This window comes from Paralichthys olivaceus, chromosome 16 (assembly GCF_024713975.1).
Source record: "Paralichthys olivaceus isolate ysfri-2021 chromosome 16, ASM2471397v2, whole genome shotgun sequence".
Classification (NCBI taxonomy): Eukaryota; Metazoa; Chordata; class Actinopteri; order Pleuronectiformes; family Paralichthyidae; genus Paralichthys; species Paralichthys olivaceus.
The window spans coordinates 13,678,487-13,692,809 of record NC_091108.1 but is presented as its reverse complement, the minus strand read 5'-3'; the positions used below and the strand labels follow the sequence as shown (position 1 = coordinate 13,692,809).

The 14,323-nt window shown below is 41.7% G+C and overlaps 1 protein-coding gene across 1 annotated transcript in view; it reads right to left on the bottom strand.

Moving 5' to 3' along the window:
* The window catches only part of dnah9l (dynein, axonemal, heavy polypeptide 9 like), a 36,818-nt gene extending 27,727 nt beyond the window's left edge, over nt 1–9,091 (bottom strand). The window contains exons 1-19 of the mRNA XM_069510736.1: nt 8,879–9,091; nt 7,933–8,123; nt 6,107–6,302; nt 5,799–5,898; nt 5,372–5,583; nt 5,037–5,270; nt 4,616–4,783; nt 4,003–4,119; nt 3,718–3,855; nt 3,338–3,462; nt 2,782–2,977; nt 2,011–2,115; nt 1,703–1,894; nt 1,265–1,465; nt 828–1,163; nt 645–722; nt 511–566; nt 300–420; nt 25–194 (exon numbers count right to left, since the gene is read on the bottom strand). Coding sequence (XP_069366837.1) covers nt 25–194; nt 300–420; nt 511–566; nt 645–722; nt 828–1,163; nt 1,265–1,465; nt 1,703–1,894; nt 2,011–2,115; nt 2,782–2,977; nt 3,338–3,462; nt 3,718–3,855; nt 4,003–4,119; nt 4,616–4,783; nt 5,037–5,270; nt 5,372–5,583; nt 5,799–5,898; nt 6,107–6,302; nt 7,933–8,123; nt 8,879–8,908 — 2,966 coding nt within the window. The 5' untranslated portion in view covers nt 8,909–9,091. The remainder of the gene's footprint in view (nt 1–24; nt 195–299; nt 421–510; nt 567–644; nt 723–827; nt 1,164–1,264; nt 1,466–1,702; nt 1,895–2,010; nt 2,116–2,781; nt 2,978–3,337; nt 3,463–3,717; nt 3,856–4,002; nt 4,120–4,615; nt 4,784–5,036; nt 5,271–5,371; nt 5,584–5,798; nt 5,899–6,106; nt 6,303–7,932; nt 8,124–8,878) is intronic.
* Nucleotides 9,092–14,323: the final 5,232 nt, after the last annotated feature.

Below are 14,323 nucleotides of genomic sequence, written 5' to 3'. Positions count from 1 at the left end.
TGTTTGAGTGTGCTTGTGTCTCACCTCTGGTTCACATGGTTCAGCAGGTGCTCCTTGAACATCCAGCTCCACCTCTTGATGACGTTCATCAGTGTGTGCTTGAAGGGTCTAATGTCGAGCTGCAACCAGCCACAAAACACCCTCCTGTCTTCCATCTTGCTCACTCGGACATACAGAGACTCAAACAGGTTGATCTGGAATGAAGAAAGATATGACAACTCAGATCTATAATAGAAAGATTTATAAAAAATAATAAATCATGGTTAGATACAGGAATATTAAAGGTTGGTGAAGCCCACCTGCTCTTTAAAGTTATCTAGGGTGGGTGGGTTCTTCTTTAATTCATAGTCGGCGTACAGCTCAGCTTCTTCTGTACTTAACACATGGCCATAGAGCAGAAACTGCCTCATGAATTCAGACCTGTGAAATCAGAAAAAGGACTTTTGCATTGCTTTTTTTTTCTCCAAACGATAATTATATTACATAGAACAACAGAAAGCCACATCTGACCTATCATCAGTCCAGAGGTAACGGTAGCTGGCAAATGATCCTTGGTATTCCCTGGCCTGAAAATCAAAGCAGTCTTTCCAATTAGAATCATGTAACCACAGTAAATATGAGTGTGGAGAGAAACAAACATTTACCTTAGCGATAGCTGCACGTGCCCTGGAGCGGATAACGTGGCACATTTCCGACAAATCCTCCATCTCGTTTATGTCGCACTACAAGATGAGCAAACAAGACAGCATGATGTGGCAGTATTTAAAGTGTGGATATTGCTGAATGCATGCACAGGGTTAAAGCCAATAATTGAATCTGTACAACACCTGATAGTTATCCAGCCCTTTATGATTTGCCACTCTGGGAATGAAGGATGCCACGTTTGTGATGTTAGTCACCGTCTTATCCACAATATAATAGAAATTACCACTGTGGTTCAAGTCCAGTGAGGGGTAAAAGGTCATCTCATTACTGTTGAGAACCAGCTGCACCTCAAACAGTGGTGTGATACGCTGGACTGCATCTGTGTTGTCCATGAGGTACTGCAGGGAGCAGCGTACTGCAGTGGAGAAGCCCGTCAGGATCATTCGATCCACATAGTCGGTGTAAGCCTGCCACTCACTGCTGTCCAGTTCTGTCACACCCAGCAGAGCCTGGCTCTCCTGGAGTGCAGTGAGGGAGATAAGGGAGATATTAACATCTACACTGTCAGAACAAGTCCTTTTCTTTGGAATCAAGAATGAGGCGTGTGAATATATTGTACCTGCAAAAGTTTGTGTATCTGCTCCCCTGTACTGGTGATGAGAGCATGCTGTTTGGAAACACTTTCTTCAATGTCAGAGAAGATGAGGAGGGTAGAACCACAGCTCTTTCTGGTGATGAAGGCCTGGTGGCTGAATTTACCCATAAGAGCCTGGATAGCTTCCACATTACCTTTGCTCCTCTGGACACGGCTGGAGATGCTCTGGCGATAACAAAAGAGAACAACTGTAACAACCAATTTTCTAAATGAGGTACCACATAAGGAGAAACGAACTCTAAGATAAGATAACCACAAGTTTCTTTAGTATCTTTCTCAACAAGCATCTGAGATGAGCTTTAATGAATCCGAATAGTAAGAATATGCAGCAGAATTGTGTCAAAATGTGGACTGAAAATAATCCCTCACAAGCACAATGTGTAGGCATTGAATGTTCAGTACCTTGACCATGTCCCGTGTGCTCTTAATGTAGTCCCACAGGTCATCCTGAGCCCATGTAAGCTCATGGAGGGATGGTTCTAGCTGACGTTTTGTCTCATCCATCTCATCTTTCACCAATGCCACCTCCACAGCCAGGATGGTGCTCTGGAGCTGGTTGTACCATTGGGTCACCAAGGTCAGCGTCTGTGTTTGCTAAATCATACAAAGAGAGTGTTTCACATGATGGGTTCTGACATATTCAACAGGTCAACAAACCCAGCTCAACATATATACAACCAGCTCCCCAACCCAAAGTCCAAGGGACGCACCATGTAGAGTCTCTCCCGTTTGGAGTAGAGATGGAGAGCAGCTTCAGGAATGTTTTGGCTCTTCAACATACCCAGATACTTCACCTCTCTCAGCACTGATGTCAACTGGCAGAGAGCGGAGGGGAAAATGAAGTTAATCTAAAGTTTATACATCTGATTTGATAGGATTAGCATCATAAAATGGACGTGCTTGTTTAGGCTCATGAATAGTTGAGAGGTAGATATACATGGGTCAGTCATTTTTTAAACTTAGTGCAAATTAACAATAAACAGTACATTAGAAGAACTGTGAACAATACATTAGATAGGCTGTTTATATTTGATTAAGCTGTCTGGTTTTGTCATTGCAGATTACACACATTTATTGCTGCTTTGCTTTTCACAGAAAACATCATCTTGTTTATTTAAAGCAATTCATATTTGCTGCTTCTGTTAATTTGAGACACACCAACAACTGGATATTAGAAAAAGAAAGTCAAGCAATGAAGCCTGTTTTAATTCACAAAATCATGTTTAAATGTAGTGCAGGCTAAATTTATATCTATATGATTCTGCATATTATTTATGGTATTATTTCAACTTACCAAATCTAAATACAGAATGTTTTGAAAAATAAAATGTCTAAAATAATTTATCGTAGTGTGTAGCATCCCCTATCTTATCTGTGAGCAGGTATGACTGTTTGCACACTAATTCCACATCAAATAAAAACATGTAAACTTTATTTTAACTCCAATTAATATGCTTAATATGTTTATTGTTGGTGCTTACAGCGGGACTGAAGTTGACCTCGAACAGGCCTGTGTTGGTGTCCAGTGTGAGCAGCGGCTCCTTAAGGTGTGTTTGACAGATTTCCTCCAGACCCTCTGTCCACTTTGAGAACAGCTCCTCGTCATGCTGGTCCAGAGCCTCCAGAACACGCTCACACTTCTTAAGGACAGCGTCTGCTTCAGCACAGCCCAGAGGCCTGGGAGGAGAGAGGGAAAGAAGCATCTTGCACATAAGCTTGTATGTTTTGACAAGAAAACCATGTTTGGCAATTTTATTCCAAAATATGATTAACACCTTTTTCAAAAACCTGATACCTCCTTTAATAAATACTGATATTATGCTGAGATGAGGAATTACATTTTGAAAAAAGAAAAATAAATAATTAAAGTAAAAATTGCAAGTGAGACAAGTATTTCTGAATGCTTTTGCATTGGAATATAGACAAAAGTCTAAGAGTTATTTCTTGGAGTTTTAAAATGACTGTCGATGATGAGTCCTACTAGTGTTTCTTAACAAGCACATCACCACACTGGAGTGGAGTAACTTGAGTCCTTACATATAGGCCAGCTGGCAGAGGTTACTCCTGTTGGTGAGGATGCGACTCCGAAGCTCCTGTGACAATTTGAGGTTTCCAGCCACTGGTGGCATATTTTTCCCCAGGACCGCACAGCCTGAGCGCAACTGAAAAACAGAGGCTTCATACATTTAGCTCATGACTGAGACATATTCATTAATCTAAATGTTTTTCCAAAAGATGTTTGTATGTGTATGTGTCTCATAATGAGCTTCTAGGGACTTTCCCATTATAACATAATTTAATGAGGTAATTGGCTGTAGTCTGATCATTCACCTAGATTGTGTTGTGAATGCATTGAAATATGTCATTTCTCACATTTCTGTCATTTATTATAATTATTCCTGTTCTACCCCTCTTACCGCTTCTCTGTGTTGATCAAGTATAAACTGACATTGGTCTATTTCCTGGTTGAACATGGTCAACAACATGTTGTAGTTCGGAGAGAACAGCTGATGGATCCCAGGTCTCTCGAGAAGGGTGCCGAAAATCTTTAACAACTAGATGGGACAAAAAACATCGTTTTAAGAGCACATTTTAGACCTATAGTCTGAATATGAGATTCCCAACACGTTTTGCCTTGGTGGTCTGATCATGCATTTGTAAAGAACGGAATTGTTTGGGAAATTCAGGTGTAACAGACTTACCTTAAAGGTTGACTTTAGATTTTTGGAATGATGGAAAGCCAGATTGAGGACAGTCCCAAGCCTCTGGTCAAAATCTCTGTTCTGCTCCATGAAGTACCTGTAGTGTTGCACAAAATCCTGGACACACATGAGATTAGACAGGTGGATATTTCCAGGCTATTTCTGAGATATTAAACTTTAAGGCCTCTGTAAGGCAATTTTTTCACAGCAGAAATATCAGCAGTTGATCAGTATTTGCTGGAATAACACACTTGCAAAAATTATGTGATGAGACAGATCAATTTCTGATTGAGTTCCAGTTAAGATTAGCTGAGTCACAGTGGCAGATCTTGTAAAATAGCTGTAAAATATCTAGTAAATTAAATATTGATGAACTGACAAATTATGGCCGCTGTTACTGGTTCTTGTGTGTTGCTTAGCAACTATTTTGCTTCGTTACTTTTCAATTATTCTACTGCTGGGCAGAAAAATAACATCTAATTATTTTTTTTTATTATTCGATTGTGCCTGTCAATTCCATTTACAAATGGCTGTGAATCACACCCCTCTGGGGCTTATTAATTAAATAGCAGTGTTATATCAAAGACTACTCTACAATATCCGTAGGTCTTACATCGCTCGTGTAGTCCAGGGGGTCATATTTGCCCTCTCTGAGAGCCCGCCAGCGCTCATGAAACTCCTCGCTCATGCTAAAGACCATCTCACTGAAGACTTTCCCTCTGGACCCACTCAGTTCAACCTTCTCCAGCTTCAGAAAGTCTAGTGCTGATGCAAAAAGTTCCTAAATGAGAGAATAAAAAGTTACTGATGGGTCAGGGTGGGGGAAAGATAGTTAGAAAAAGTTTTTTGAGGTAGCAGTTTTTCCACAACAATAAATACAAATATGCATTTAATTAAATATACAGCAGTTTGATTGGTATAAAATGTTTTGAAAACAACACTTTTCTGTCCCAAAAAATGTCTTCACAAAGTTAATGGTTTTCGCATAAGAGCCAATAAAACCAACACACTCAGAGTTGCTTATCAAAATGTACCTCAATCATGAGCAGCCTTTCCATGATGCGGTCTAGGCGCTGGAACACAAGTGTAGCAGGAAAGTCCCACAGTTTCACATTGTGGCTGTGTGTGTAGTACTCAGTGATCCGCTGGCGGCGAGTGTGAAACAATTGCTTGAAGGTGTGCAAAACTGAGATGGTTATCTGGACTCTCTCCACCCCCTCCTCAAGCTCCATCTTAAACAGCTCCTCTGGGATGAGGTAGGCAAAGGCCTGAGGAAAAACACAATAAGTTGGTTGAACAATTATTCAAGTCACGTAGTTTTTCAGCCTTTCTTTCAATTTCTTTCACATGTCAAGATTAATGAGTGTACCTTTTCAATGATCAGGTTACAGAACTCCTGCAGGAGGACCACCATACGTTTTGGAGTGCAGTAGTACTGGGAACGGCTCCAGATTAGACAGAGAGTGTGAAAGAGAGGAGGCAGCAGAACGTCGACTTGAGGGAAAGTCCTCTCCTCTAAGCTGCTGATCAGTCTCCTCAGAGGGCGTAAATACAGATCTATGTCCTCTGCTTCCAGCACAGCTATAATGATCATGTACAGATAAAATATGTAATGTGTCCATAATACGGTGGTAATTTAAGTTAAATAAAATCATTCAGGGTACTAATAGCTGTGATTGACAATTTTGTACTCTGTGGAAAAACAGAAGCTTCTTGTATATTTGAAGAATGAAATTAAGGAAAACTAAAGATGAAAATTAATTAGCCCTGTTAAATAATTAGTAATGCTGTTCTACCTTCATTGACTTTGACACAGACATCCATAAAGGAAGAGTAGTAGCTACTTTGTACTCTCCTCAGGATCTCCATGATCCGCTCCACTTTGGGGCTCTTGATCTGAAAAGAAAGACATCGTAGTAGGATGTAGATCAACAGTTACGCTCTAAAGCAAACTGTGGACCTAAAATCTAGCAACAACAATATCAATTATATATATATATATTGCATGGATGCATTCTGTGAACTAAAAACACCACTATGTGAGCTGCCATACCAGTTCACAGTTAGAACTGGATGCAACACTTCCACAGAACCAATCTCTTACTTGCGACTTGATTCCCAGCAGGTTTTCTCTCTGAGTGGCCCAAAACTGGAGCTCGACGTTGGGGCCTGGGTGGTCTCCACGAAGCAGCAGCATACCAGAGTCTTTCTTCAGGACGTTCCATATCTGCCCAGACCACTGAACTATTAAGGTTTCTATAGAGTATAACAATCCATGGTCCAGTGGCCAACCAGTGGGACTGTGAGAGACAGAGATAAATATGACAATATAGGCAGAAATCAAGCTACAAATGCCAAAAAATAACACAAAACCTGTGTAGAACCTGTCTAACATCCTAAAAAAGACCAGCCGCAGCTTGAAAATGTATGTGTGTCTATGCCGGGTGTTATGTTACAGGTGCTTGGAGTGGAAAGAAGGCAAAAATATTGGGGTCAGCTGGACCTCTGAACAATGTTGTATAACTTGTTTCAACCAAACTTGGCTGCAGTAGAGGAAACACCAATCCCACTTGTATCGTTATCCAGCCAAAGAACATGGTTAAGCACACACACTTCAAGTAACAACTTAGAGGAAAGGAAACACACACACACACACACACACACACACACACACACACACGAGGACGAGAGAGCACTCCACATACACTTCAAGTAAGGACTTCTAGGAAAGGAAACATGCACACGCACACATCAGCACTTGCAGAAGAACTGTTTATCGAAAGCTATAAACACGGATACAGATGTTGTAATAAACTGACTCTTGCACTGCGATTCAGCCTCTGTGTATTCTTCACGAGAAATCTTCTACAACAAAAACAAGTTTAAATTTTAATGCCACTTATTATGGATGTTTGATTTGCTTTCCACACAAGACATTAGCAAGTATAATGAAATGGAATATGATATAGTTTTAAAAAGTTTCAAAAGGGAAAGTCAGCTTTCCATTATGGTACTCATTACTTGCCTCAATTATATTTTATTAAAATGAAAGAATTTCCCCATCATCCATGTTCATGGACAGTGGGGGTCCACTGTCTGTATATCAAGTTTCAGAAGACCGAATATTAAAAGGAAAGTCAGCTACACTTTCATTATGGCACTAATGACAGGTCACTATTAAATATAATTAAAAACATCCATAGTAGGTGACAAGATTTGGATATTATGAGTTACTAGTTATGACTTGCATAATGAAAAAGTAGCTGAATTTGTCTTTAATTTTCTTAGGAATTCTGAGTAAAATCACCTGACACTTGACATGCAGACAGTGGGGGTCACCATGAACAAGAGAAAGGTGACATTTTTGTTTCACCTCTCAAGGATGTTTAAAAATTCATATTTAATATGAGCAAGTTAGGAGTGCTATAATGAAAAAGAAGCCAACTTTCCCTTTAAGTTTCATAAAATATATCTATGTATAATATTCCGTTTCATTAGAATTGTTAATGTCTTGAGAGGAAAGAATAAAATTGAATAAACTTTAAACTTTATTAAAAGTTTGTGTTCGGACTTGTTTCCGCTCTCAGGAACTTTACCGTAAGAACACGTATAGAGGTGCGGCTGGTGTGACCGGGCTTTCACTAACAAACTACGGACCACACGACAACAGCAGCGGCGGCAGCAGGTGGTCACTCCGCGTCGGTCAAAGAGAGTATTTAACCCTGGACATGTGGTGAGTAAAGTTTTATCAGGATATAAACTGCGAGAATTATATACTTTATTGTAAAGTTGATGGAAAAATAACCAACAAAACAAAATGCGTCAGAAATGTGCTATAAAGAAGTTAAGCTAGCAGTTACTCAGCTGTTAGCCAAGACTTGTTATAACACACACACGCACACGCACACACACACACACACACACACACACCCGAGGGCGATGTCGTGAGGTCGAGCCCGCTCCACGCACAGAGGCAGCGGCAGCAGCGTGTGTCCCTCGGCGCGGCCTCTCAGAGTCACCACCCGGCTCCTCAGCCTCTCCAGGTGCCGGTGGATGTCATCGCACACCCCCCGGGGCCAGTCCTTGTGGTTCAGGCCGCTGGACAGCACACACACCAGCACCTGAGCGTGCAGAGGTCACACAGGCTGTAGTGTGGACACAGGGGCACAGCACAAAACTCTGGGCCCTATACACAAGCAGCCTGTGTGGGCCCCCCTCCTCGATTCATGGTGTCCCTCATGCATCATTTTTTTGTCCTACAAATAATAAAGTCAACTGTACACATGAGTGTTTGTTCGGCTAGTCTCTAATGAACAGTACATACCAAATTTAGTATAAGTAATAATGATCTGATGTGCTTAATTCTGCACAATATGAAATCTCACCACATTTCAATCCAACTTTCTCAGACTTTTGCCTCCAGTCCATTCAAGAATTTCCTAAAGTATAATAAAAAAATACCATCTTAGTGTTCTAACCCCCACTTTAAGAATATGCTCAGCATCACCTGGAGATGAGGGGCCAACCACTGGCCCACTTTCCTTGGTTGTTTCTGAAACTAAGGGTCATGTTTCATTTTAAGCTTTGCCTGGTTCGCTACTTCTGATACATGTTATGTCACATTCCATGATGCTGATTGATTTGTGATACTGATTCATTCATGTTATAGCTGTACAATGCAAATATGCTCCAAGATAGATAACTGACCGGTTGATTGATTCCTTTAAGATACCGCCGACTCGACGTTACCTTTCCTGGGGGACATATTGAACGCCACTTCCTACTCCACCATTAGCATTAGATTATGTTAATAAAAGAGGTGTGCAGCAAAGACTAAACCATTTGTTTGTACAAACACACACACACAATGGCCCACCTCTGAGATGACAACAGGAAGGTGCTCCATGGGATTTCCAGGCACCTCTCCCAGCTGCAGTTGGTGTCTGAAATCCTCCCGGCTGATCCTCTTTACGCCCTTCTTCAGCACACACAGCAGCTTGCTCTTCCATGGCGGAGATGTCTTCACAGGTGCAAAAACAGTAGGAACGCTTTCAACAGCATTGAAAGCACCAGAAATAAGTAGTGACTTATTTCAAAAGGTGTGTATGTTAGATGGGGTGTGGACAGCAAGCCCAGAAGATTCTGTTGAAGACTCAACAGTGTTTTCCTCCATGCTCATTGTCCTCTTTAGGATCTTTGTTCAATTTTTGTTTATAACTGTCAATGCATGGCAGTGTCAGATTGTGATGAATTCTGCTGCTATGTTTTATTAATGAAATGGGACTCCATACCACCGAGACAAAATAATTCTTCCACTTTGTATGTGCAGAACATAATTCCACAGTATCTTTACTTCAGGGATATTTGTATATAGAATTTCTGACATAACCAATAGATGGAGTACAGAATTAAATACTTATTCTATGTTATAACCCTAATTAAATTTACTCGCATATCTCTGTGTATTTATCACTCTGTATGTTTTTCTTACCTGAGCATCCCCTGCATGCAGTGTCCCTCCAGGTCCGGTGAAGAGGAGCAGCTTGTTGGTCCAATTGTGGTCCAGGAAATCCAATATAATCTTCTGGTTTTCTTCCGCTCCAATGAAACGATTCCACTTATCTGTTTTCACTCGCAGGATACAAAAGGCCTGCTCGCGAAGGAAGTCCACCCTCTCATCTGACAACAGCACCCCAGCTTTGAGAGAGTGCTCCTGGGGAACACGCACTCCTCCGGCACTTCCGCTACCTAAACCACCCCTGTTACTGCTGCTGCTCCTGGGGGACTCGGCCATGGAGATGGGGATTGTGAAGCCAGAAAAGAGAACCACACAGAGTGTGACAAAAGGTACAAACTCACCTCGATCTTTCTTGTCAAGAAGCTATAAACTGAGCCAAACATAACACTGATGAACTCCTTCTATCATCCCAACCTCATGTTTCTTCTCTAACCCTCTCTGTTCTACAGCTCTCAGGGCGATCACCTGGGAAAACTGATACACTCCTTGATGGACAGGTTGACTTGTCACTGTGACAACACAATGTAACCTCACTATCCGGCGCTGGTGCAGGCTACAGTCTGTGGGGCCTGCAACTCTATCCTGTAACCTGAGCCTTTTGGGGGAGATCGTTTCACTACAGTGACGCCTCCAGGAAAGGTAATGATATTAAACTTTTAATATACATAAAATGTTTTCAGACATGTGGCAAGATTTATTATTTGGTATCTAACTATTGAATAATTTGAGTAATTACTGATTCTATGAGACAGTGTCAGATGGTAAGACCAGTAGGTTCAGATTTAAAATGTTTAATACTAATCAGACAGAAATCATTTCAAATCAATTTCACCCAGATAAATGTGACTAATCTATGCAGTGTATTTCACCACCACATGGAGGCAGTGTGGTTCAATGTTTCTGACATCATACTGCAATTGTAATCCAAAGTGACCTTAGCCGTGACATCCTATTACACATGTTATGCCGTTTATGAAAAAACACGAATAAATGGGACATTTCTCTAACTGTGTTACTTAAAATACAGCAGCAATGATTACCCTTTTCAAAGATCCTGAACTTACCGACTTAAACCTTAATACATGGATGTGATCATATCCCAATTTGAAATGGGCTGACTGGAGAGAGCAGATTTCTGACATTTGAGTATAGTGGTCATATATTTGATCCACATACCAGGAGAAGGCTTGTCCAAACCAAGTGATTTACTGCCTGTAAAACATCCCACATAGTGTATAAATGCAGTTTAGCTGTTCCCCATTACATTATAGAAGATTACCTTGTTAAATCAGTCACTGTATTTTCTGTAATCACTTCCCTTTGACCTAATGTTCACTTTTTAAATCACTTTAATCCTGTGGGCACAATGGATCGAAATGATTTTTCACTTCACATGACATATATGTGCTTAATGGATATAAATGACCTTTGGAGGTTTATGTCTTTATTTTTTTTCTCAGCATTTGTATATAGTGAATATTTCCATTGTTCACAACACTGGCTATACCAGCCAATAATCCATGGCAGCTCTCCAAGGGAATTTGTCCTTTTGGAAATCTGTAATTCCATGCCTTACCCTGCATAAGTGAATGCCTGTGTGTGTGTGTGTGTGTGTGTGTGTGTGTGTGTGTGTGTGTGTTACACACACACATATATTCATTTTGTGTATTTGTGTCAGGCAGCTCCAATGATTGCCCTTTATATCAAATGTAAGGGTGCCGTTTTTGTGCGAATGTGTGTGTTATTATATGCCAACAAAAGTTTGCGATTGGATGTGTGGGATTTATGTGCGTATGGCTGTCTGGAGCCTAAGGCTGGCGGAGGGTATCCCTTGGGTGTCTTCACATGCGCGGCATCTAAGCCTATTTGAGCCCGCTGACAGCAGGAGCATGACTGCCCATCTCTCTGACCTCATGCCCAATGTCAGCTCTACTCTGCAGGGATGTCGGGTGTCGGGATGGAGGCCAGAAAAAGAGATCTTAGGACAATGGGGGAACAAGAGGAGCGGGAGAGGGAGCCAATGGCGAGACAAAGGGGGGAGAAAAGAGAGGGTGTATGCTGGGGTGAAGAATGAGGAAGGGCGGCAAGCATACAGAATACAAATGAGACGGAGAATAGGGCGATGAAGGAGCCGAGGAGCAACAGCAGAATAGAGATATATTCTTGGCTGGCTACTGTTGATAAATATTCAAGTGTTGTTCTCAACAATCATTGCTGAGTAATGTAAACATGAGTAAGAGGCCAAATGGAAAAAAATATCCCCAGGAAACATTTAGACTCTCGGCACTTGACTGTAACTGAAATATCACCTGTGAGTTGTAATATTCTGCGCCATTTTAGCAAAACTCTTTTATTAAACTCAGCAATATAGTTCAACCTGAAACATCTCCCTCTCTTTTCTTGTCTTTTCTTCCTCTTTTTTCTTCTTCTTCTCTACCTCACTCTCTTAATTCGCTGTTGCCATGACTACGTGTTACTTGACGATGAGGCTACCGCTCTTGAGTCCGGCGTCTCAGCCTGAGTCGCTCTCTGCCTCTCTCTGAAACCACTCGTCTACACTTCTCCTCATCACCCTTTCCCTGTCCTCAGTCAGGGGAGGGAATTACATGTAGATGAGCTCGAGGTCTCTATCTTTCAACCGCAGACACACACACACACACACACACACACACACACACACACACACACAGACACACACAGACACACACAGACACACACACACACACACACACACACACACACACACACACACACACACACACACACAGACACACACACACATACACACACATACACTCACTCACACTCACTCACACTCACTCACACTCACACTCACACTCACACACTCACACACCATGGTGACCATCATCTCCACAGGCACTGGGTGTCTCGAACTGCACTTTCGTATCACTCACCATGGCCTTTTTCATTTTGTCTTGTAGTCTCCAGGGAAAAATGACAGATTCCTGTATTTCTGAAGCAGCTGGACTCAGGGGAAGAACAAAAATGGATGAAAAAGGAGGATAGAGACATGGGGAGAAAAAAAAAGCAAGACACGAAAAGCAGGAAGAAAAATGTCACCAGGGGAAGGGAGAAATTGAGACAGTGATAAAGATGGGAAATGCATATACACACACACACACACACACACACACACACACACACACACACACACGTAATGATCATTTCAAAGCTTTCCTCTTGTTGCTGGCTGACTACCCATGGAACTCTACCATGGCTGGCGATTGCTGTGTGTGTGTGTGTCTGTATGTCCAGATGGTGCTGACCAGCCGTCCCTCCCAGGGCAGATGAAGTAAATGGAGCGATTACAGTAATGACCGACACACACATCTGTCTCATACCTCTGCATGGCTGCCAGCTCATTTGGAAACGAGCTCAAACACAAAAAAACACACACGTACAAACACATGGAAAAGCACTGTTGGCCGAGATCTCTGGAGTCGGTGAGAACAAGCAAAGCCCCCTTTAATGTGCGTTTTATCTGATGCCAATATGTTGCACAGCTTTGCTTTTTTATTTTATTGGGGGAAGTAAATATGTAAAATGAAAGCAGCTGGTTGACACTTTTGGCACCCTACAGAAAGAGTCACACCTCTAACTTTCCTCATCTCCCAATCATCACACCAATCTAACCAAGTCCTGTACTGAATTGTTTCTTTTTCTATGTCTTTGTTTTTTTTTTTCTTCAACCAGAGATGAGTATAGGGAGGGGGACAGTTCGGACGACCCACCAGGGGCAGACGGTCTATTTGTAGTTAAGAGAAAAGGCAGGGAGTCACCAGCAAGCTCTTCCTTATCAGACCTTCCCTTTGTTCTGCAAAGGTCTTTCTCCTCTGTCTGGACTCAGTGATATTTGAGAGGCAGGTCTCTGCGCACTGGAAGGGGTTAGAGAGCATGGCCGGTCTCCCAGAATGTGTGTGTTTGTGCATTTAAGTCCTGAGCTTGCTCTCCTCTGAGTATATTGTGTGTGTGTGTGTGTGTCTTTGTGCAAATGTGTCTGTTTGTGCCTACTCGTTGATGGGACCCCAGCAACTTGATTCGAAAAATGCTGAGTCCATGCTGACCACTTCCAGGATATTGTTCACCAAGGCAACACTCTGCGTAAGAGAACACCCTCGTTTCACTGGCAAAGTGCTGCAGCGTCTCCTATAAAATCTGCAGATACAGTATTTTCTGTTTCTGCATTGTTCTGTGCTGTGGTAGACACAGGTAGTTTCCTCTTACAGCAAGTTCACCTGGGCGTGTTCTCAGGAGGCTCATTAAGCTTTGCTGAGACAAAGAGACGTACTGGAATTTAAATTATGGTACACAACCCTCCCTGTTTAAAGATGGGTTGTGAATTTGTTCACACTCATGCTTTGGTCCTGTAGATGGGGCTGTTTCTCTATCAGGCTCCCCTGGATGGTCTAATTCAATTGTTTAACCCATGCCTCTTCCATCCTCTTGTTGCTAATAAATTCCATATATACTCTGGAGAGATGGGTTATTATATGAATTGGATCTGGCAAAACTCCACTGCAAGCCTATAGTAAACAACTTTCTATAGGTATTCACATAGATAGTACACACAAAACAATGGAAGAAATGTTTGCACAGATTCCCTTGGTCTTTGACACAGAGAGAAAGTATTGTTATTATTGATTTATCATCATCTGCTCACCTCAGAGATATTAAGACCATAAAACAATAAAGGAGGAGTGAAATCCACCTAGGTAACCTCTGAACAAATACAAATTATACAAACACCACCATCTCCAGTAGTGGATAGCATTGTAAGTGAGT